We start from the raw sequence: 23,895 nt of genomic DNA on the forward strand, positions 1-23,895 counted from the left end.
CATGCGTCCATACGTGCATGTGTGTTTGTGTATGTGTGTGTGTCTGTTAGTGCATGTGTGTGTGCGTGCATGCATGTGAGTATGTGTCTTGAGTGTGTGTGCGTATTATTGTGTGTATGTAAAGGGGGTTGTGTAAGTTTGTGTGTTTGTGTGTATTTGCATTTTTGTGTGTTTGTTTGTATGTGTGCATGTGAGCTTGTGTGTTTTGTGTATTTGTGTGCATGTGTTGTGTGTTGTGTTGTGTGTGTGTGTGTGTACAATATGTGTGCATGTGAGCGTGTGTCTGTGTGTGTGTGTGTGTGTATGTGTGTGTTTATGGTCTTGGTTCTTTTGGCAGGTTCACGTCCTTCTTCTTCTCATCATGTCTTATATCTCGTGCTGCTGTTATTCTTGTTAGTGTGAAGCATGCTGAATGACCAGTGTGTGTGTGGTGTGCTGTAAGTAATCGTGCTCTGCCTTGTGTAGGTGATCAGGAGCTGGTGCAGGAGGTGTTGTTTGATGCGGTGGTCACGGCACCACTGGAGGCGTACTGGACCAGCCTCGCTCTCAATAAATCCGAGTAAGAACAGCTCATGAACACACTCTGTAGACACGCTTCTAGATGCGAGAAACATTGTATAATGTGTGATTTTGCACACAAAGCAGTCATCAGGGTCACTTTTATTGTATTTGAATTATCTTAAAAGCTGAGATTGTCTCACTCTTCACTTGTTTGAGTTTGAGTTTATTTTTTTCTGTGGAGCTCAAAGTAAGATATTCTCAAGAATGTTGTGGAAAAGCAGCCATTGACTTCAATAGTAGGAAATAAGAATATTAATACTGGGTACAGCATCCTTCAGTAACCTTTCGTTGTGTTTAACAGAAAGAAGAAACTCCAATAGGTTTTAAACAAGTGAAGAGTGAAGCATGACTGAATGAGTTTTTTAGGTGCGCTGTCTCTTTAACTTGTGAACCCTGAACCCTTGTTTGTGTTCATGCATGTTTTTTGTAGTTGTTTTTCCACCAATTCCAGAAACCCTTCAGAAACGACTGTTAAACACTGTTCATTAGTCAGCTGGAGGTTTGGTTGGGGAGAGTTCAGAAAATTGGCCGTAGTGTATGGAGTGTGTGTGTGTGGGTGTGTGAATGAGTGTGTAAGAGTGTTTCCCAGTACTGGGTTGCAGCTAGAAGGGCATCCTCTGTGTAAAGCATTCGCTGGAATAGTTGGCGGTTCATTCCGCTGTGGCGAACCCCTGATGAATAAGGGACTAAGCCATAGTGAAATGAATGAATGAATGATCATGGGGCGTCTCTTTTCATTCATTAATTTTCTTGTCAGCTTAGTCCCTTTATTAATCTGGGGTCGCCACAGCGGAATGAACCACCAACTTATCCAGCAAGTTTTTACGCAGCGGATGCCCTTCCAGCCTCAACCCATCTGTGGGAAAGGGCGTCTCTTTTGCTTTACTTTAATACTGGGTACAGCATCCTTCAGTAACCTTTCGTTGTGTTTAACAGAAAGAAGAAACTCTAATAGGTTTTAAACTAGTGAAGAGTGAAGGATGACTGAATGAGTTTTTTAGGTGCGCTGTCTCTTTAACTTGTGAACCCTGATTGAACAGTATTTTTCCTGTGGTTGTGTTCGCTCCGCTAGAAACTCTGATAAAGGTGTGGAGATCTCTTTCCTCGCCACTCGAACTGGATTATCACGCATCAACCTTTTTGTGACGCCAGATCAACTGAGCAATCAGTAAGCAAATCACACTTCCCATCTTAAAACACTAGACAGGCCTGTAGCCAGCCTTTCTGCAGTTATTTACAGCATTTTAGTGACATTTTAAGCTCTATTTTAGCTGGATAAGCTTGCTGGATGGTCATCATAACCACTTTTTTTGAGATGTTTTAAGATATTTTCTAAAGATTTATGAACTAAGAAATTTTTCAAATACACATCTATTACATCATGTTTCATTAGAAAAAACACAAATCTGTTAATAAAGTTTTAAAAATAAAAACTTGAGTCTATTTTCATTTATTAGGCAATTAACAAACTGGCCAACTTTCCTGTTTTTCTCTTTGAATATTGTTTTAAACATAATAATAATAATAATAATAATAATAATAATAATAATAATAATAATATTAATAATAATGATAATAATAATAATAATTAATAATAATAAATAATAATAATAATAATAATAATAATAAACATAATAATAATAATAAACATAATAATAATAAACATAAACAATAATAATAATAATAATAATAATAATAAACATAATAATAAACATAATAATAACAAAACTAATAACAACAACAATAATAATGATGATGATGATGATGATGATGATGATGATGATGATGATAATAATAATAATAATTAATAATAATAATAAATAATGATAATAATAATAATAATACTATTATTAATAATAATAATAATAATAATAATAATAATAATAATAATAAACATAATAATAATAATAATAATAATAATAATAATAATAATAAACATAATAATAACAATAATAATAATAATAATAATAATAACAACAACAACACTAATGATGATGATGATAATAATAATAATAATAATAATAATAATAATTAATAATAATAATTATCATAATAATAATACTATTAATAATAATAATAACAATAATAATAAACATAATAATAACAACAACAACAATAATAATAATAGTAATAATTATAATAATAATAAATATATAAATTATAACAATAAACATAAGAATAATAATAATAATAATAATAATAATAAACATAATAATAACAATAACAACAATAATAATAATAACAACAACAATACTAATGATGATGATGATGATGATAATAATAATAATAATAATAATAATAAATAATAATAATTATAATAATAATAATACTATTAATAATAATAATAACAATAATAATAAACATAATAATAATAATAATAATAACAACAACAACAATAATAATAATAGTAATAATTATAATAATAATAAATATATAAATTATAACAATAAACATAAAAATAATAATAATAATAATAATAATAATAATAAACATAATAATAATAATAATAATAATAATAATAATGATAATAACAATAACAACAATAATAATAATAATAAATAAATAAATTATAACAATAAACATAATAATAATAACAATAATAACAATAATAATAATAATAATAATAATAATAATAATAATAATAATAATCCAGCATGTTTTACACAGCGGATGCCCTTCTAACTGCAACCCATCACTGGGAAACACCCACACACTTATTCACACATATACGCTACGGACAATTTAGCCTACCCAATTCCCCTATAGCGCATGTGTTTGGACTGTGGGGGAAACCGGAGCACCCACAGGAAACCCACGCCAACACAGGGAGAACATGCAAACTCCACACAGAAACACCAACTGACCCAGCCGAGACTCTAACCAGCAACCTTCTTGCTGTGAGGCGCCCCAGCCTAACATTATTCCTCTTAAACCAGCATGATATAATGAGTAAATGTGTGTGTGTGTGTGTGTTTTGTGTTGAAAGAGGCCTCCTGACAGGAGAGGATAAAGAGGTGCAGTTCAGCGCTGATCATTTCCCTCTGTGGTACAGAAGAGCTGCTGAACAGGTGCCCGGCACATTTGTCTACAGCCTTCCGTATGACGCAGGTGACTATATACGACAGCAGGAATTAATGCATGCTTTACACTCACTAGGTATGGGACAATAACCGGGTTCAAAGTTTACCACAGTGTAATCTTGCGTAGTCAGAGCTCAGACTCACGGCTGAAGGTGTGGGAGCTTTGGTGCTTTGAATGAGCAAGAACTGGCCACTATGTTAAATGACTGACAGGTTAAACAACCAATCACGTTTCGTTGTGTCCTTATATGAAAGGCGAAGGCCTCTCGATTTTGCTTATTTGAGCACAATAGTCTATGATCATTCATGGCTTGATTTTAATGATTTGATGAGGACAGTGCGGTCTGACTCTGCTCAGACTAAAGTCTCATCACTGAACAGTAATAATGTCCAGTATAGAATATAAAGTCCTGCTGCAGTGGAGACAGAATGAATATTGTGTCTGACTCCATCATGAGCTTGGAGGACTGCATCCATACATCTCTGACATGACTCAAATCACTGATTAATAAAGTCATCTGGAATGAAGAAGAAAGCCTTTAGCAGGATCCCAGAGTTCATCAAGTGTCTTGTGTTCATCTTCAACACCTCCTCCTTCATCAGCTCAATAATGTTCATGACTGGTGACTGGGCTGGCCAATCCTGGAGCAGCTTGACTTTCAGGAGCTTTGATGTGGAGGCTGAAGTATGAGGAGCGCTATCCTGCTGGAGAATTGTCCCTCTCCTGTGGTTTGTAATGTCATGGGCAGCACAGATATCCTCAGGCTGTTGATGTTGATCATCCACTCTGCAGATCTCTCGCATGAATGCAACCCCAAACCATGATTTCTCCTTCACCAAACTTGACAGATTCGGTGGGAATCTTGGCTCCATGTGGGTTCCAGTAGGTTTTCTGCAGTATTTAATGAAAAGTGTTCTTTAACATTTCCCTGAACTGTACACTGTACTTCAGTCAGTCAGAATACGGGACCGTCCCCAATACTGATTTATTAATATCAACCCAATATCGACACTGAAAAAGAACAGATGCTGCATCTGATATGGCATTTGTGGTTATTCACACAGACTGTTTAACATGTACATGTATTTACACAACAGTTAAATTCAGGAAGCAAATACAGGGTAGAGCTGCAATATTATAACAGAAGTCATCGTGACGATTATTACTCCAGTGCCGTCCAAAGGAAAAAAGCAATACCTACACATTTGCATAAAGATGACCTATTATGCCTCTTTTTACAAGATCTAAAATGCATCTCTGATGCCACTACAGTGTCTGTGTGTAGTTTCAGCTCAAAATAGCGCACAAATCATGCTTTGTAACTCTCTGAAACTAACCCTTTTAGGCTTTGATGTCATTTTGGTGACTGTCACTTTAAATTCAAATGAGATTGTTAAAAGAGGGCGGAGCTACAAATGCCTGTGTGTCAGCATATTGGCATATTCAAAAACAAGACTAATCTCGTATGCTAATGAGGGAGAAATGGGCACTAGTGGGCGGGGCTTTCCCCCTCTGATGACACGTACAAAGGGAGAATGTCAATCAAAGTGTTTCTGCAGACTGATTTGATCAAGTCTGATCAGAACAAATACAATTAATACATGTTGATCCTTTGATGCTGGATATATTCACACACAGCTGTCACACAACTGGGTTTAAACCCCTTATGAAAGTTATTTTTACATAATAGGTGCCCTTTAAAACCGAGTAAAAGCCTAAAATGGACTTTGTGACGAAGTTTTCTGGTTCAGTTTTGTCCTGTTTCAACTTATCTACTCACAATTAAATTGTCTGGCTGCTGTAAGATTTGTGAGAGGTATATTTCTCAAGTTAAGCATTTGTGTAGTTACCACACTTCACCCTTGAGGGGCAGAATATTAAAGCTTATAATGGCTTAGAAAATGGCACATCGCTTTATACAGAGAGACAAAACTGAGTGAAAATCAGCTTATTGCTTTTTACGCATCAGAAATCAAGTCTTTAGTTAAATTAGAGGCATGAAAATGAAATGGCTATTCAACGGAAATATACAGAAGTCTCATAAAAACCCCTGATATAGCAATTAAACCTGTTCACAGGGTATCTGGACTGTTGTTCAAGCCTAGCTGGGAAACTAGTGCACCGAGAAAGAAGCTGCATACTTGCATACTCATACTTGTGTACTATTTTACACCATTTTGTAGTATAAATAGTGTGAGTAGTGTGTTCACACTGAAAACTCTAATAATAATAATAAGTGCATTTTAATTACCCGGATGATGCACTCATTCAGCTGCTAAAGTGAAGTGTGTAATGATGGACACTTCGCGCACTTAACGACCGCAGGTTTGCTCACGTAGCGGAAGGGGCGGAGCTATCGAGCGCACATGTTGGATAACTTTATTTATTTTGGATGGTGAAAGCGAAATTCTCCTAAGAGAGTGATTATAGCGCCTCCTGATGGTGAATACGGTTATACTCACGGCAGGTATTATTTGATGATTCGGTCGTTTATTTCACTGATTTGGCGACCGTCAAACGTCATCAGGGAAACAGTTTGAATTTCCGCTTAGTAAAAAAACATTAGTGTGCCATTTGGGACGACACTACATACATATACTATCCTGTTGAGTGTGTAAGTGCATAAGTACATAGTGCATGAGTGCATAGTGTATAGTGTGCCATTTGGGACGCAGCTAGAGGATTAAAAAGTCAATACGTTTATGTTCATGGTCAAAATAACATGGATCACCACAATGGTGACTTCAAGTTTAACTACCTACATTAGTCCCCAATATTAGGCTATTTATATGTTTGTTGTTAATAATAATAATAATTAATATAATTAAAGCAAAATTTCACACTTCACATGGTTAATGGATGTGAATATAATTTATACAGGCAATCTCAGTGAATATTCTCAATATTATTAACCAGCCCGGGCTCATTGTGGAAACGTAGTCCCGCGGACGTTTCTGGAGACCGCGGAATACGTCCCGGCGAGTACGTACGGCTGCAGTTTTTGTTTTTGCGAATCCGCGAGAGGCCGCTGTTGTGCGCTTTTTCGCATCTCAGACGCCTTTCGCGAGTGCAGTTCGCGCCCGTGCTGTTCTCGCGTGAACCCACCAGAGGCCGCTGTCCGACTGACTGGATGATTGACTGCGCGACCGACCAATCGGCTGAACCGCCCTCCTCCTTCCCTGAACCCAACCAATTTCACCGATCAACCCACCCGCCCGAAAAGTCGTCCAAAAAAGATTTTTTTTTTTATTCTACCGCGTTTTCGGATTTCACCGCATTCTCACCCTGTTACAAAACTCGTTCACTTAATTTTTGGGATTCTGTTTTTGTTTTACCTGATTTCTGGAACTGCTCTTCCCCGGACTCGAAACCGATCGCCTTCTCTCTGCATCTCGAGCCTGCCGACGTACACGGTGAGCTGAGTGGACAAACGGGTTGCAGCAGGGAAGCCCTCCACAAGGAGGTAAGCGGTCGGCCTGCCGGCCGGCAAGCACTACAGGAAACAGCGACACACCGCCCCGCAGCGTTCGCTTGAAAAAAATTAACGCGGCCGTACGTACGTACCGGGACTATGTTTTCAGAATGTGCTTAGGTTGTTATTAACCACCTTAAGCAATATTTGTTTCTGATTGTCTGCAGAACAAACCACTGTTATACAATGACTAATTACCCTAACTTTACCCTAATTACCCTAGTAAAGCCTTTAAATGTCACTTTAATTTTGACTTTAACTGTATATACACAGTACATAGTATACGTATATACAGTTGAAGTCAGAATTATTAGCCCCCCTGTATTATTAGACCACCTGTTTTTCCCCAGTTTTGGTTTTTTCAGCACATTTCTAAACATGCTATCTTTAATAACTCATCTCTAATAACTGATTTATTTTATCTTTGTCATGATGACAGTAAATAATATTAGACTAGATATTCTTCAAGACACTAGTATTTAGCTTATTTAGCTTTAGTGACATGTAAAGGCTTCACTAGGGTAATTAGGGTAACTAGGCAGGTTAGGGTAATCAGGCAAGTCATTGTATAACAGTGGTTTATTCTGTAGACTATTGGAAACAAATATATAGCTTTAAAGGACTAATAATATTGACCTTAAAATGGTGTTTAAAACATTAAGAACTGCTTTCATTCTAGCCGAAATAAAACAAATAAGACTTTCTCCAGAAGAAAAAATATTATCAGACACACTGTGAACATTTCCTGAATCTGTTCAACATCATTTGGGAAATATTTAAAAAATAAAATAAAATTCAAAGGGGGGCGAATAGTTCTGACTTCAACTGTACGTATGAATGCATATTCAGTATGTGTGTGCTTGTTTGACCTGAGCTGAGCTTTATCTGTATTTTTCAGCCTCTGACAATAAGAGTGTGGTCTTGGCCAGCAGCGCCATCCATCTGCTGGATGAGAGAGAGTCACCCATCGCTGCAGGTACCACAACTTTACACAGTTACAGATGTGTCGTGCTGTCGTGGTTTCAGTCTTTACAATGGGAGAGGAAGGGAACATCTATACAGTGTTCAGCGTAAATGAGTGGACCCCTCACAGATCTCTCGTTTACATTCATATCTTCTGCAAGATGCTTTACAGTTTTTTATTAGTTCCCCTATAGCGCATGTGTTAGGACTGGAGCACCCGGAGGAAACCCACGCCAACACGGGGAAAACATACAAACTCCACACAGAAACACACACTGACCCAGCCGGTGTCCTGACATTTTATTCTAGCCATCAGATTATGCCACCAACCCTGTATCTGAATGGTTCTGAGGTTGGGGTTCGGGATTGGGGTGATGTTACAGCTTCATATCACACTACTCTACATTAACATTAACACTGCTAGTAAAATCTGAGAGGTGGCATCTTGTGTCATCAAAATGTGCGTTTTGTATGGGAGGTAGGACAAATCGACAGAACACCAGGGCTCAAACCAGCGACCTTCTTGCCATGAGGCCACAGTGCTAACCACTGAGCCACCATGCCGCCACCTACATTAATCAGTGCCAAAGACAAAACTGATAAACTAATCTAACAGAAAACTGAAGATCACAGAAAGAATAGCACACTTGAGATTAATATGTTGAGGGAAAATATTAAACAAAACAGTAAAAAATCAAGAGAAACGTAAAATATAATTGACTTTTTTTTGCAGTAACTTGAATTTAAGTGCATAATATTTCTATTCCTAAAGATGTCCGGTGACCAAACTCTTATTTTAATGCATATAACTGTTTAATAACACCGTTAGTTTAAATGCACCAACATATTCTCACTACAAAACAGACAAAAATAACCATCATTAACAGAGGCTGTGCTCATTAATGCAGAGCGCTGTATAGACAGCTATTCAGAGAGCAACACTAATCAACTGTCTGGAAGTCATTGTGTATTTTGCGTCTCAAATGAAGTGTTTTCTTGTTTTAAAATGAAGATATTAGTACTAGAAAACAATCATATTTTAGGGAAGTGTAAATATGAATGACTGAGATGGATTAAAAAGCCAAATCATGAGAGTGAAAAGAGAGGCACTCGAAAAATACACAGAAATGATGAAGACAAATCACAACAGCACAGAGAGAGAGAAAGAGAGAGAGAGAGAGAGAGAGAGAGAGAGAGAAAGTGTCTGTTTGAACATAAGCCTGGAGGATCACACACACACACATACACATACACACACACACACACACACACACACACACACACACACACTCATGCTCAAATGATTCATGTTATAACTGACAGAGAAATGAAGTAGAACAGACAGATTTTCACCCTCTGCTTCACATGATTCGCTGCTTTGCTGGACCACACACACACAAACACACACACACACACACACACACACACACACACACACACACACACACACACACACACACACACACACACACACACACACACACACACACAACCAAAATCAAGTGCTATTCCATTTTTCAAGTTGTTTATTTTATGCATCTCTCACTTGTTCTGGTGCTGCTGTTCTAGAATCAGTGTTAAAGACTAATACACATGAGTTTAACATATATTACAACACACAAGCACAAACACACACATTTAACACAGTTATCTGAAAAATAGAGCTTTCTTTAACACGTTGATTATGTTCAATTTGTGTTCATCACATACTATTATTATTAAAATTATTGTTAAATTAAATGTTATATATATATATATCCCTTGTGCTGTTTAACGAAGAGAATATATAATGACCAATTATATATATATATAAAATAATAAATATATATTGAAAATAGTGAACATTATATATATATATATATAGATCATTTTAGATTTTGTCACACACTCAAGTTCAAGTCAATATATATCATGTCATGATTGCTTGGCTGTGTGCTCGAATGTTATATAACGTACCGGAGATCAACCCTTCAGTACATACAGTAGAGTACGGGCTTATATAATCCTCTATATTCCAGCACAAGAGCTCTCTATATCTTTACATCTTTAGTGTCATCTGACTGTAGTTGTATTTCTGTATTTACAGAGCTGCTTTTACAATAGTCATAAGCACATTAAATTAAGACACTCATATTGAGAACACATAAACATGTGCAGTAAAGGTCAGACGTTGTACAACAGACTGTAAATAAAACACTTGTATGTATGAGAATTATTGCTGGTTATTGTAATGAATTTCTGCACCTCTAAAATCTCTTGCAAGTAGCAGCAATCATTACTCGACCTCACTTTTATTTGCATGTTCATTTTGCATGTGTTTTCTGCTTTGAAATAACAGCTGTGATTAAAGCACAGTCACTGATATGCTCATATGAGTCTTTGGCCAAACTGAAGCTGTACAGGAACTGATATCGTCTCCTCAATAATGCTGCAAACAGTGTAAACAGCAGTGGTGGAGTCTGTTCTCCATATACTGATTAAATACTCCTTTGGAAAAATACAGTATGCCAGAGACCGTACACTGAAAAACCCTCTTAAGATTTACTTGATAAAATCCTCATAACAATTTGCATGAGTGAAAGTCAAGTAGGTTATAGTATTATACCATAGTGCTAATCTCATATCAAGTACATTTAACATGAAAATCATGTAGAATTTACTGTTGTTAATTTAGGAGTGTCAGGAGAGAACCGGGTGAGCCGTTTACACTGAATCGCTGACTGTTTGAACTGTTTGAATCGAATCATTGAACTTACAAACTATTAGAACTGAGTGAGCCGTTTACACTGAATCGCTGAATGTTTGAACTGTTTGAATCGAATCACTGAACTTACGAACTATTAGAACAGAGTGAGCCGTTTACACTGAATCACTGAATGTTTGAACTGTTTGAATAGAATCATTGAACTTCTGAACTATTAGAACTGAGTGAGCCGTTTACACTGAATCGCTGAATGTTTGAACTGTTTGAATCGAATCATTGAACTTACAAACTATTAGAACTGAGTGAGCCGTTTACACTGAATCACTGAATGTTTGAACTGTTTGAATCGAATCATTGAACTTACAAACTATTAGAACTGAGTGAGCCGTTTACACTGAATCGCTAAATGTTTGAACTGTTTGAATCGAATCATTGAACTTACAAACTATTAGAACTGAGTGAGCCGTTTACACTGAATCACTGAATGTTTGAACTGTTTGAATCGAATCATTGAACTTACGAACTATTAGAACTGAGTGAGCTGTTTACACTGAATCACTGAATGTTTGAACTGTTTGAATCGAATCATTGAACTTATGAACTATTAGAACTGAGTGAGCTGTTTACACTGAATCACTGAATGTTTGAACTGTTTGAATCGAATCATTGAACTTACGAACTATTAGAACTGAGTGAGCTGTTTATACTGAATCACTGAATGTTTAAACTGTTTGAATCGAATCATTAAATCAAGATGAATGGACAGATATATGATCTAATCTTACAACAAAAAACATCGGGCTTTATAAAGACATATAAAACAGGATGTCTGGACACAGGTGTATGGAGAAGGATAACACACTTGTATTCATTTACAAACATAACAAATACAACGCGGGGTAAAAATTGACACAAGCTTTTTTATTCAGTGCCTATGGTTTTTACTATAGAATGCACTTTGGCATCCTGAAAAAATACTTCTTTTTTTTTGGCGTAATTGAAAAATATTAACTGAAAATATTAATTTGATCTGTATGTGACTAGAAAATAGCTGCCAGCCATAGTGGCTGCCAAGTGCACAGACCTGCCTTTAAAATTACATTTATACAGTATAATAAATGTCTGATTTCAACAATACAAGTGCTTAAAAAAAAGAAAAATAATCTGTAACCTGCTTAACAGTAGATGTCCTTAATATATACAGCCCTTAACTGTAAATCCACCCTCCCAGAATTAAGGTTTAAGGTTTATTTGTTTTCTGCATAGCAATGCCAAGACTGAATTATTGCAGAAATTACATTAAAAAAAGCCAAATAAAATGAAATTAAAATGTAATAGAATTGAATAGATTTTTTTCTCTGCATGGCGCTTCACTTTTATGCTTTTTTTTTTTTTGCAATAATTGAATTTTTTTGTTAGCATGTAGACCATACATTGGGATGTGAAAATAAGGGATATGCCCACCATAATAATGGTTTAAAAATCCCCAAATGACTAAATATGTCATTGTAAATAAACAGCTAAATGGTCAGTAATATGCTTTATGATTATTATTAACAAAATAAAAAATAATAATGTACATTAGCAGCAAATACATTAGCAAACAGTTACGCTTATTAAAATGAATAGCTATTGTAATGAAAAAGAATCAAGCTATCAAATCACATTAATCTTTTCTCACACATTCTGATGAAGGAGCAGCGGATGAATCTCTTATTTATTTAGACTTTTTTCATATGATTACATTAAATAAGAGGCGTCACTTTAAAAATGCACACATGTAACGTTATAATGGAAGCATTCGACTGCTTTGCCAACTTTTTAGGCTCATTTAGGACGAAATTAGTTGTGTTTGAAAAACACCCTCACCAAGATCGACATCTTTAGATCTTATATTATTAATTATGTGTGTATGTCTGTTCAAACACGCACCCAAAACCCAGCATGGGAAGCAGCGTCTATTTATCACTATGGAGCGCGTCAGCTGACAGTCACGCACTGCTATATGACTGCTTTGAGGATTGCATAGGAGGGGCGACGACACCAGTAATCAAAAGGAAAGGGAATCCCTCCGTTTTTATATTTATTTCAAAGTGTTTTCACGCATAAACCAAGCGAAAGCACAGAACAGACTCACATTTAAGAGTAAGGGGCGTCCCCTGGTGGTTCGGCGGTATGGGTTGTGTATAGGGAGGCTTGGCTCTTTAATGTGTATTTGCCACCCTTTAGAGAAAGACTGAAAATACAGGAGAAGATGATAGCGGGATAGAACTGTAAAAAACGGGAGAATCCTGGGAAAAACGGGAGGGTTGACAGGTATGATGTAGACACACAAGAGCAAGTGCACATGTTCTTGTGCCTGTATGTGCATGCTATGCTGCATCACTCCATTATGTTACTCTGCATTTCATGTATAGTCATGAGCAAACTTATTTGCCAAGAAAGTAGTTCCTTAATAAATACAGTGTATAGCCATAAATTCACTCTTCCAGGATTCCCTGCATGACACTTCATCTTTTTGCAATCGCAGGATTTATTTATTTTTTTTTGCAACAGCACGTGCATGCTCTGAAGTGTATCCTCGGGGTGTTTCCGTGCTCTTATGAGCGTGATATGATGCATCACTCCAGCGGCTCCTTATCCTGGTCTCTTTCGATGTTTTTCTGCTCCTCTCCTGCAGTCTCCTTTGCTTTCTTCTTGAGCTCTCGTTGATATTTGGCTGTGATCGCTGCATATGCACATCCGTAGACGGCGGCCGCTAGCATCATTAAACACACTATCCCACACACCACCCCTGTGATGACCACGGTGGCGATGGCGTGTCTGTAGTTTGCGGGTCTGGATCTCTGCTTGGCCTCGCATTCGGGCAGTATGGGGTCTCCCGCGGGGCTGAAGTCTCCCCCAGACGGGGCTCTGGGGCTGGGGTAGAGCTGTCCGCTGAGCGTGCGGTGCTTGCTGTCCATGTAGTGGATGTTGGCGAATAGGTAGCTGTAGCTGGTGATCATGCAGGCGTGGAACAGCTCGTAGGGAACGAGCCGGAGGTCTCGCTCCAGCATCAGATGCGGCTGGACACACGTGATGCTGTCCACAACTCCACCTGAGGCACAATCAGAAGAGGTCAAGCAGATATAGACCTTGGTCTTATTTCTCTTTTTAACTTTCTGCCTCGATTGAGGATCTTAAAATGCATTGCTATTCTCTCTTCATCCGATTCTAAGCTTGGTTTCTACCAGCAGAGGGCGCTCTATGCTTTACAAACACTAATCTCTGCGGTTAAACACTCATCTAGAGCGCTGTCTGCTGTTAAACACTAGTATAGAGCACCATCTGCTGTTAAACACTAGTCTAGAGCATCATCTGCTGTTAAACACTAGCCTAGAGCGCCATCTGCTGTTAAACACTAGCCTAGAGCAACATCTGCTGTTAAACACTAGCCTAGAGCACCATCTGCTGTTAAACACTAGCCTAGAGCATCATCTGCTGTTAAACACTAGTATAGAGCATCATCTGCTGTTAAACTCTAGTATAGAGCCCCATCTGCTGTTAAACACTAGCCTAGAGCGCCATCTGCTGCTGTTAAACACTAGCCTAGAGCATCATCTGCTGTTAAACACTAGCCTAGAGCATCATCTGCTGTTAAACACTAGTATAGAGCATCATCTGCTGTTAAACTCTAGTATAGAGCCCCATCTGCTGTTAAACACTAGCCTAGAGCGCCGTCTGCTGCTGTTAAACACTAGCCTAGAGCATCATCTGCTGTTAAACACTAGCCTAGAGCATCATCTGCTGTTAAACACTAGTCTAGAGCGCCATCTGCTGTTAAACACTAGCCTAGAGCGACATCTGCTGTTAAACACTAGTCTAGAGCGCCGTCTGCTGTTAAACACTAGCCTAGAGCGACATCTGCTGTTAAACACTAGCCTAGAGCATCGTCTGCTGTTAAACACTAGTCTAGAGCTCTATCTGCTTTTAAGCAGTAGCCTAGAGCGCCATCTGCTGTTAATCACTAGTCTAGAGCATCATCTGCTGTTAAACACTAGTATAGAGTGCCATCTGCTGTTGAACACTAGCCTAGATCGACATCTGCTGCTGTTAAACACTTGTCTAGAGCGCCATCTTCTGTAAAACACTAGCCTGGAGCATCATCTGCTGTTAAACACTAGTCTAGAGCGCTGTCTGCTGTTAAACACTAGTCTAGAGCTCTAACTGCTTTTAAGCAGTAGCCTATAGTGCCATCTGCTGTTAAACCACTCAGTACACCTTAGCAACTGCCTAGCAACAACTTATCAACCACTCAGAAGACCCAAATAATAATCTAGCAACCACTCAAAAACACCCTAGCAACCACCTAGCAACACCTTAGCAATGACCTAGAACAACTTAGCAACCCCCTAGTATTGCCTTAGTAACCGCCTAGCACCCACTCAGAACACCCTAGCAGCTGCCTAGCAACACCTTATCAACCACTCAAAAGACCTTAGCAATCGCCTAGCAACCACTCAAAAACACATTAGCAACCACCTAGAAACACCGTAGCAATGACCTAGAACACCTTAGTATCTGCCTTGCAACACCTTAGCAACCAATTAGAACACTTTAGCAACTGTCTAGCAGCACCTTAGTGACCACTCCGAACACCCTAGCAATCGCCTTGCAACACCTTAGCAACCGCCTAATACACCTTAGCAATGCCTTAGCCATCTACTCAAGCAATCAACCTTAGCAACCACTAGCAACTGCCTAGCAACCACTTAACAACCAATCAGAACACCTTAGCAACTGCCTAGCGAGGCCTTAGCAACCACTCAGAACACCCTAGCAATGCCTTAGCAACCACTCAGAACACCCTTGCAACCACCTAGCAACACCTTTGCAACGACCTAACAACCACTCAGAACACCTTAGCAACTGCCTAGCAATGCCTTAGCAACCACTCAGAACACCCTAGCAACCGCCTAGCAACACCTTAGCCACCACCCAAAGCACCCTAGCAACACCTCGGCAACCACTCAGAACATCTTAACAACAACCTGAAACACCCTAGCAACAACTAGCAACCTATATGTGCTTATCACTCTATACCAACTGTTTCAAACCTCTTGAAAACTACTTCAATTTTATAGCTACTTCCAGACTAGACTTTCTAGAGACACCATAAAGTTTGTCTATGAACTTTACTTTTGTAGTTAGATGTAACATTTTAATATTTAAAGTATTTTGTTTACCTTTGAAAGCGAATGTCTCCAGCCATAGTTTGAGTCCGATCAGATGGCAGTCGCATCTCCAGGGATTGCCCTTTAGATGCAGAACTTTAAGACTGCCCAGAGCCTCCAGATGTATGCGGTCCAGCTTGGTTAGCCGATTGTTATGGAGAAACAGATGCGTCAGATAGTGGAAACTATCCGCTAGAGCTCCAGGTAGACTGTTTATGGTGTTAAAGGAGAGGTCCAGTGTCGTAAGATTCCTTATGGAAACCAGAAGCCGCCGATCCACCTCCCGTATAGAGTTATTAGCCAGACTCAGGACTTTCAAGCTCCTGAGGCCCAAAAAGGAGGTGGGAGAAAGCATGGAGATCGAGTTGTTGGCCAGGTCCAGGGTCTGGAGGTTTGGTGTGTCCCGAAAAGACATGGAGCTCAGGCCTCGGAGCCGGTTGTTTTGGAGATAAAGCTCCAGGGTGTCTTGATGAAGTTTTCGTGGGATATCATACAGTCCTCGACCCCGGCAGTCCACCGTTTTGGCGTCACACGAGCACTCTTTGGGGCAGGAGGAGGCCGTGTGGAGTAATAACAGGCTGGAGAATGCAAAAACCAAACCTAGTCGAGAGAGAGAGAGGGAAAATTAGCCGTCATGGTTCTCACTTGGTTTAATCTCTAAGACTTATGCCAGGTTCACACCAAACATGAAGGCAAAGCAAGATTATTCTAGAGCACGTTTCAAACACAATGATGATTCACACTCATTCATTCATTTGCCTTCAGCTTAGTCCCTTATTTATATGGGGTCACCACAGCAGAATGAACCGACAACTATTCCAGCATATGTTTTACTTAACTGATGCCCTTCCAGCTGCAACACAGTGCTAGGAAACACCCATACACACTCATTCACACACACACACACACACACACACACACACACACACACACACACACACACACACACACACACACTACAGCCAGTTTAGTTGATCAGATCCCCTATAGCGCATGTGTTTGGACTGTGGGGGAAACCGGAGCACTCAGAGGAAACCCATGCCAACACGGGGAGAGCATGCAAACTCCACACAGTAACATGAACTGTGACTGTGATTGGCTCTGAAGGTCATCGCTTCACTATTCTTTCACCATTGGAGCATTTAAAAGACGTATCTTGTTGATTTATTGATCCATATTGGGTTTGTCTTCAGCAAAAATTAAACAAATCACACCCTAACTAACGTGTTTTAGATCAGCAGTAATGTAGACAGCGCCCTCTAGTGTATTCGTCATCTGACATTCATTCATTTTCATGTCGGCTTAGTCCCTTTATTATTCCGTGGTCACCACAGCGGAATGAACCGCCAACTTATCCAGCACATTTTTATGCAGCGGATGCCCTTCCAGCTGCAACCCATCTCTGGGAATGTCATCTGACATGTACATCTAAATTGTACGCTAATTAACACATGATGAGATTGGCAAATTTGTAGACAGCGCCCTCTAGTGGATTTATTGTATATGCATGTATATTATGTATGTTACGCAAAAAAGGCATGCAGCATGATTTTGGCACTCACCACAGTGGTTTGTTTATGTATAAATATGAAAAAATATGTATAATTAAAAGCTTTTAAATGGTTTTTATGAATAAGCCTTTACAAAGGGAAGATCTGGATTGTTTTGTAGCACAGGTTGCTCTGCAGTCGCAATGGAAACAGATCTATCTATATCCAGGCTCTGAGTGTTTGTCATGGCTATAGCAGCTGCTCATAAGCTGGTTCCCGTGCTCTTCTTTTCTAAATATCACACATACACACACACACACACACACACACACACACACACACACACACACACACACACACACACACACACACGTGAAACGAGACTCTGATTGGTTTAATGCATGTTATGCTGTTAACCAGGGGTGTCCAAACTCGGTCCTGGAGGGCCGGTGTCTTGAAGAGTTCAGCTCCAACTCTAATCAAACACAACTGCTAAAGCTAATTAAGCTCTTACTAGATATACTAGAAACTTTACTGTTAATAGTTGGGTTAAACATACCCCAACATAAACCCAACTTTAGGTTATTATAGCACCTTCCCGGTTATTTTAACCCAATGCATTGAGTTATTTTGATTAAATCCCTGCTGAAAAATCCAGCTTAAACCAGCCTAGGATGGTTGGCTGGTTTTAGCTGGTCCTCCAGCCTGGTTTTAGAGGGGTTTTGGCCACTTCCAGGCTGGTTTACAGCCATTTCCAGCCTGGTTTTATATAAATAAATATATCAGGCTGGAAAGTGACCAGCTAAAACCATTTAAAACCAGCTTGACACTCCTGGTTTAAGCTGGACATAGCTGGTTTTGGCTGGGCTCCCAGCCTGGCTAGACTGGTCAAGCTGGCTTTAGCTGGTCATCTCCCAGCCTGACCAGCTAAAACCAGGCTGGAAATAGCTGGAAACCAGCCTGGAAGTGGCTAAAACCCCTCTAAAACCAGCCTGGCCGACCAGCTAAAACCAGCCAACTATCCTAGGCTGGTTTAAGCTGTTTTTTTAGCAGGGTATTCATCACTGACTTCAAAAACAAGAGCTATAAACACATTTTATGCAAGGAATATGTATATCTTCTGTTTGATTTCTATATTTATGCTTATCTACTGCACACTAAATGTGTTCCTCTCAACTGTTGAGTTCATCAATTTTACTAAGTAGTATCATGTGCTTTAAAAGACTCTTATTCTGCTTTCAAGATGTGGAAAAAGTATAAAAATAAATATTAGATATGGCTGAAAATATGAAGGCAGGACGGTCCAGTTCTCATTAGTCTGACGTTTGTGTCCTTAATTTAGCAGCGCTTCAGGTCAGCGAACAGATTCACTCCACACGCTGAACAAACAATCCTTCCAGACGACAAAAGAAGCAAAACACAGAAGAAACAAAGCAAATATTCCTCATTTATAATATGTGGGAACGTAAACATTAGCATTTGACTATATTAGTGTGAGCTTATCTACTGTAGCTGCTGGTTTACACGACTGCTCAAACATTCTACCGTATGTGTAAAGTGTGTAAAGCTCTTTTCAGCTTGCCTGTAAAAACGTGAGATATGCTTGCTATTTAAAGAGACTGTTTTCTGTTTGAGTTTATTTTAAAATGTAATTTATTTCTGTGATTTCTAAGTATTTTTAGCATCAATACTCCAGTCACACGATCCTTCAGAAAATATTTATTATGCTGATTTGCTGACACTGAAGTAAAATATGCATGATATATACAACTCATCTCTAAAATGCATAATACAGAATTAATTAAAATCACATTATTAATCGTACACTACAGCCTAAGGTATAAATGTTCACTGTAAGATAATGATGCATAACTTTAAGTCTACACTACTCTCATTTGAGATGCAAGCAGTGATTGTGACTGAATTAAACTGGATCCCATAGTGAACTCTCTGTGAGTGCACAGCAGCGTACTTTCAAGAGCAGGCGGAAAACACAGGGAATAAACTCTGGCAAAGATTCAGGAAGGCCGAATAAATGTCAAGGATACACCTTTAGGCTGTGCCAAAGGGTGTCTTACTGCTCCTGGAGCTTACTACAGCAGTGGACACCGGATAGTGCACTGAACACCACAGCACAACTACACTACACAGGGAAAGTTCATACAAAAATTACAAGTCTGCCATCATCTATACTCAACTTTCACTTGGTCAAAACCTAATTTACTTGTTTTCTTCAATTGGTCAAGCTGGTTTAGCTGGTCATCCCCCAGCGTGACCAGCTAAAACCAGCCTGGAAATGGCCAAAACCCCTCTAAAACCAGGCTGGTTGACCAGCTAAAACCAGCCAACCAGCCTAGGCTGGTTTAAGCGCGATTTTTCTGTAGGGTACATTAATTAATTAATTTATTTATTTAATTATTTATTCATTTATTTATTTATAGAACTGCCATTTGAGTCAGGTATTTTCATAGTAAGAAACATACTATTGAAGTCATTGGCTATTACAAAATCTGTATTTATTTATTGACTTATTTAAATTCTTCTTTGAAATAAAAAAAATCTTAATTTTTAAAATTCTGCTAGTTTTAATTTTATTACTTTTTATTACATTTTATTTCATTTTTATATTTTATTTTTATATTTTATTTCATTAAAAAAATATATTTTATTATTTATTTTATTTTATTATTTTTTTAATTTTTAAATTTTTAAATTTTACTTTATTTTTTTATTAACTGTCCATTTCAGTAAATAACAATTAACCTATTATTATTATTATTATTATTATTATTATTATTATTGTTATTATTATTATTGGTAGTAGTAGTAGTTGTAATCTTTAATAATTAATTTGTTAATTAATTAATTTTTTTTTTATTTAATATTTATTTCTACTCTATATAACTTTTTAATGAACTATAGATATAACAGAAATGTCATAGATTTTATGCTGTGTGAATTATTATTAACTCATACATATTTTTGCATTATAATTGCATTGCAGTATTATTAAAATTTTGCTAAACTGTACACAATTTATTCATTTATTAAGTTTGTGTTTAAAAAAAAAAAAATCTTCATTCTTAAAATGTTTCTATTTTATTTTATTTTATTTAATGAGCTGTCTGTTACGGTAAATGACAAATAAATTATTATTATTATTAGTAGTAGTAGTATTACTATTATTATTTAATTAATTTATGATTTATTTTTATTTAATTTTATTTCTACATTATTTTTTGATGAACAATAGATAGAACAGAAATGGTATAGATTTTTTTGCTAAATTATACATGTTTGTGTTGTAATTGCATTGCATTATTATAATTAAAACTCTGCTAAACCATACAGAATTTATTTGTCTGTTTATTTGTTTGTTTGTTTATATATTTTTGAAAATATTTTAAAATGTAATTTATTCATGCAATTTAAAGGCAGATTTTTTAGCATCATTACTGCAGTCACACAATCCTACAGAAAACATCCTAACATGCTGATTTGATGATCAAAAAATACATATTATCATTAATATTATTATTATTATTTATTTTTAATTAGAGTGTTTTTTTTGCTTTCTTTGAATAAAAATGTTAATATAAACGGCATTTATTTGAAATATTTTGTGACATATAAATGTCTTTATCATCACTCTTGACCTTATTAAAGCATCCTTCCTAAATAAAAGTATTAACTGATATCAATTCTTTACAAATAATAAGAACAAATACAGATGTTGACTCCAATATTCTGAATGGTCTAGCATATAAAAAAGCAATTTATTTCAGATAAACATTAACTATTATACATTCATTTTGCTCTGGCTTCAACCGCTATTCCAGCATATGTTTTACACAGCAGATGCCCTTCCAGCCGCAACCCAGCACTGGGAAACATCCATACACACTCATTCACACACACTCATACACTACAGCCAACTCAGTTGATCAGTTCCCCTATAGCGCATGTGGTTGGACTGTGGGGGAAACCGGAGCACCCGGAGGAAACCCACACCAACGTGGGGAGAACATGCAAACTCCACACAGAAACACCAACCGATCTAGCCAAGGCTCGAACCTGCTACTTTCATCCTCTGAGGCCACAGTGCTAACCACTGAGCCACCATGCCACCCAATACTTTACAAAGCAATCTAAACAGATACAGATGCTGACTCTTCTGAATGATATAGGACGTTTCAGGCTTTTCATTTCAGATAAACATTTGATTTATTTACAGCTCATGTAGCCGATAATGATATTAGTAAACCGTAAACATGCAAATGTGTACAATAATCGCTGAAATAATCTCAGATTCTGATTGAGTCAACATATGAACATGCAGGACTGCTCTTCTACACAAGCACACTGCACACATGCCGCTCTTACACACAGTGTCTAGTCCAAAATATCCCAAAACTCTTCATTCAAGAAGCATTTCCTAGACAAGCAAACAATAAAGTCCTGTTTTCAGAAATAACAAGTCAAAATTAAGTGAGTTTTTCATTAAAACACGCAACATGATCTGTTAATGGGGGAATAAACATGCAAGTATGTCAAAAGGAGCAAGCAATGTTGTTTATTCTGCGCAGTTGTCAGATTATTCTGCTTGTTTGAATGAAAGCTCACTTCACTTTGACTCCTTATTTCTGAAAACAACACAATATCTAAGAGCTTTTAGGCATTTGGATTAGAAACAAGACGCAAGACTGTAAGTAAGAGCAGCATGTGTGCAGTGCAGCGTCTGATTTGAGATCAGTTTGAGTGTGTTTTTGCTGAACTGACCTGTCATGGTTTCTGGAGCGTTCCTCCGGTCAGCAGATCCAGAGTCAGTCCAGCATGTCTGATCACATCCAAACTCTCAATCGCAGGAAGAAGAAGAAGAGAAACACACTCATTTCTGCTGCTCTGCCTCTTTCCTTCAGTGTGTGTGTGTGTGTGTGTGTGTAAACACTGTCATGTTGTGCTCCGTTTCATCTTCACATCCATCGCCTCATGCACACACACACACATGCACACTAATAAAACACAGACTCTTTGTCAAGGGTTACTTTCTGACTCGCTCTCTCTCTCTCTCACACACATACACACACACACACACACACACACATACACACACACACGTGCACGTGGTGTTGTGCTGAGCAGCTCTGACATCACTGTGTGTCCGCAGGCAGAGAACTGGCAGATCGTGCCCTCACATTTCTCTCGTTTCCTCGTGCACACACACACATGGTTTAGGTTTTCATGTGTTATGGGGACTCCGTTTAGACATAATGGTGCTTCTGCAGTACATGTTGTGTGTGTGTGTCCTATTCTTAAACTCAACACTCGCAGGAAACACTTTCACACCTTCAGAATGCTTCATTCTGTGGGATTTAAGAGCCGTTTTCATCATGGAGAATGAAAATGTCCCCACAAGGTCAGAATGTACTGGTGTTGCTATAGTTGTGGGGACATTTGGTCCTCATTAAATGATAAATGTCAGGACCGCAAAGACACACTCTCAGTACACACGTTCACTCAACACACACACACACACACACACACACACACACACACACACACACACACACACACACACACACACACACAAACATGTAGCACAATTGTGCACACACATGCACACAATTAGGACACATGCACAAACTCACAAATGCACACATGCGCACACACACACAAACACACCCACACACACACACACACACACACACACATACAAACACACTCACAAACAAACATGTAGCACACATGTGCATACACATACACAAAGTTAGGACACATGCACAAACTCACAACTGAACACATGCGCACACACCTGGGAATAAGGTAAAATCACATGTATACACACACACACAGCACATATGCATACACACACACACACACACACACACACACACAAGTACAAACACTTAGGACACACACATTCAGCATGTGCACACACACACACACACAACTCACATACGCACACTCAGAACTTGCGCACACACACACACACAACTCACATACGCACACTCAGAACTTGCACACACACACACACAACTTACATACGCACAATCAGAACTTGCGCACACACACACACACAACTCACGTACGCACACTCAGAACTTGCACACACACACACACACACAACTCACATACGCACACTCAGAACTTGCGCACACACACACACACAACTCACATACGCACACTCAGAACTTGCGCACACCCACACACACACACACACAACTTACATACGCACAATCAGAACTTGTGTGCACACACACACACACACACACACACACACACTTTGCATGCATGCACTAACCCACAAATACACACAACACACATGCACACACACACACACACACACACACATACACTCAACACACACATACTCAAACACATGCACAAACTCACAAATGCACACATGCGCCC

General features: G+C 38.2%; 3 protein-coding genes across 7 annotated transcripts in view; 2 read left to right on the plus strand and 1 right to left on the minus strand.

The window, feature by feature from the left end:
* mmp23ba (matrix metallopeptidase 23ba) overlaps window positions 1-23,895 on the plus strand; it is a 568,642-nt gene that overhangs the window by 198,982 nt on the left and 345,765 nt on the right. The window lies entirely within an intron of this gene.
* The window catches only part of cacna2d3a (calcium voltage-gated channel auxiliary subunit alpha2delta 3a), a 104,967-nt gene that overhangs the window by 63,012 nt on the left and 18,060 nt on the right, over window positions 1-23,895 (plus strand). For both annotated transcript variants that reach the window (XM_087265618.2, XM_087265619.2), the window contains 4 exons: window positions 466-559; window positions 1,634-1,729; window positions 3,548-3,669; window positions 8,013-8,090. In XM_087265618.2, the coding sequence (XP_087121744.1) occupies window positions 466-559; window positions 1,634-1,729; window positions 3,548-3,669; window positions 8,013-8,090 (390 nt within the window). The remainder of the gene's footprint in view (window positions 1-465; window positions 560-1,633; window positions 1,730-3,547; window positions 3,670-8,012; window positions 8,091-23,895) is intronic.
* Window positions 10,355-23,895, minus strand: part of lrtm1 (leucine rich repeat transmembrane protein 1) — a 16,647-nt gene continuing 3,106 nt past the window's right edge. Inside the window, exons 1-4 of one of the 4 annotated variants that reach the window (XM_087262706.1) lie at window positions 23,651-23,895; window positions 22,264-23,520; window positions 16,007-16,594; window positions 10,355-13,878 (exon numbers count right to left, since the gene is read on the minus strand). The exon at window positions 23,651-23,895 is cut by the window's right edge and continues 904 nt beyond it. In XM_087262706.1, the coding sequence (XP_087118832.1) occupies window positions 13,403-13,878; window positions 16,007-16,594; window positions 22,264-22,270 (1,071 nt within the window). In that variant the 5' untranslated portion in view covers window positions 22,271-23,520; window positions 23,651-23,895 and the 3' untranslated portion in view covers window positions 10,355-13,402. Of the gene's footprint in view, window positions 13,879-16,006; window positions 16,595-22,263; window positions 23,521-23,650 lie in introns of those variants that run through there. The other 3 variants (XM_087262705.1, XM_087262704.1, NM_001327807.1) reach the window with 3 other exon arrangements.

The sequence above is a fragment of the Danio rerio genome, chromosome 8 (assembly GCF_052040795.2).
Source record: "Danio rerio strain M-AB ecotype USA chromosome 8, GRCz13ab, whole genome shotgun sequence".
NCBI classification, from domain to species: Eukaryota; Metazoa; Chordata; class Actinopteri; order Cypriniformes; family Danionidae; genus Danio; species Danio rerio.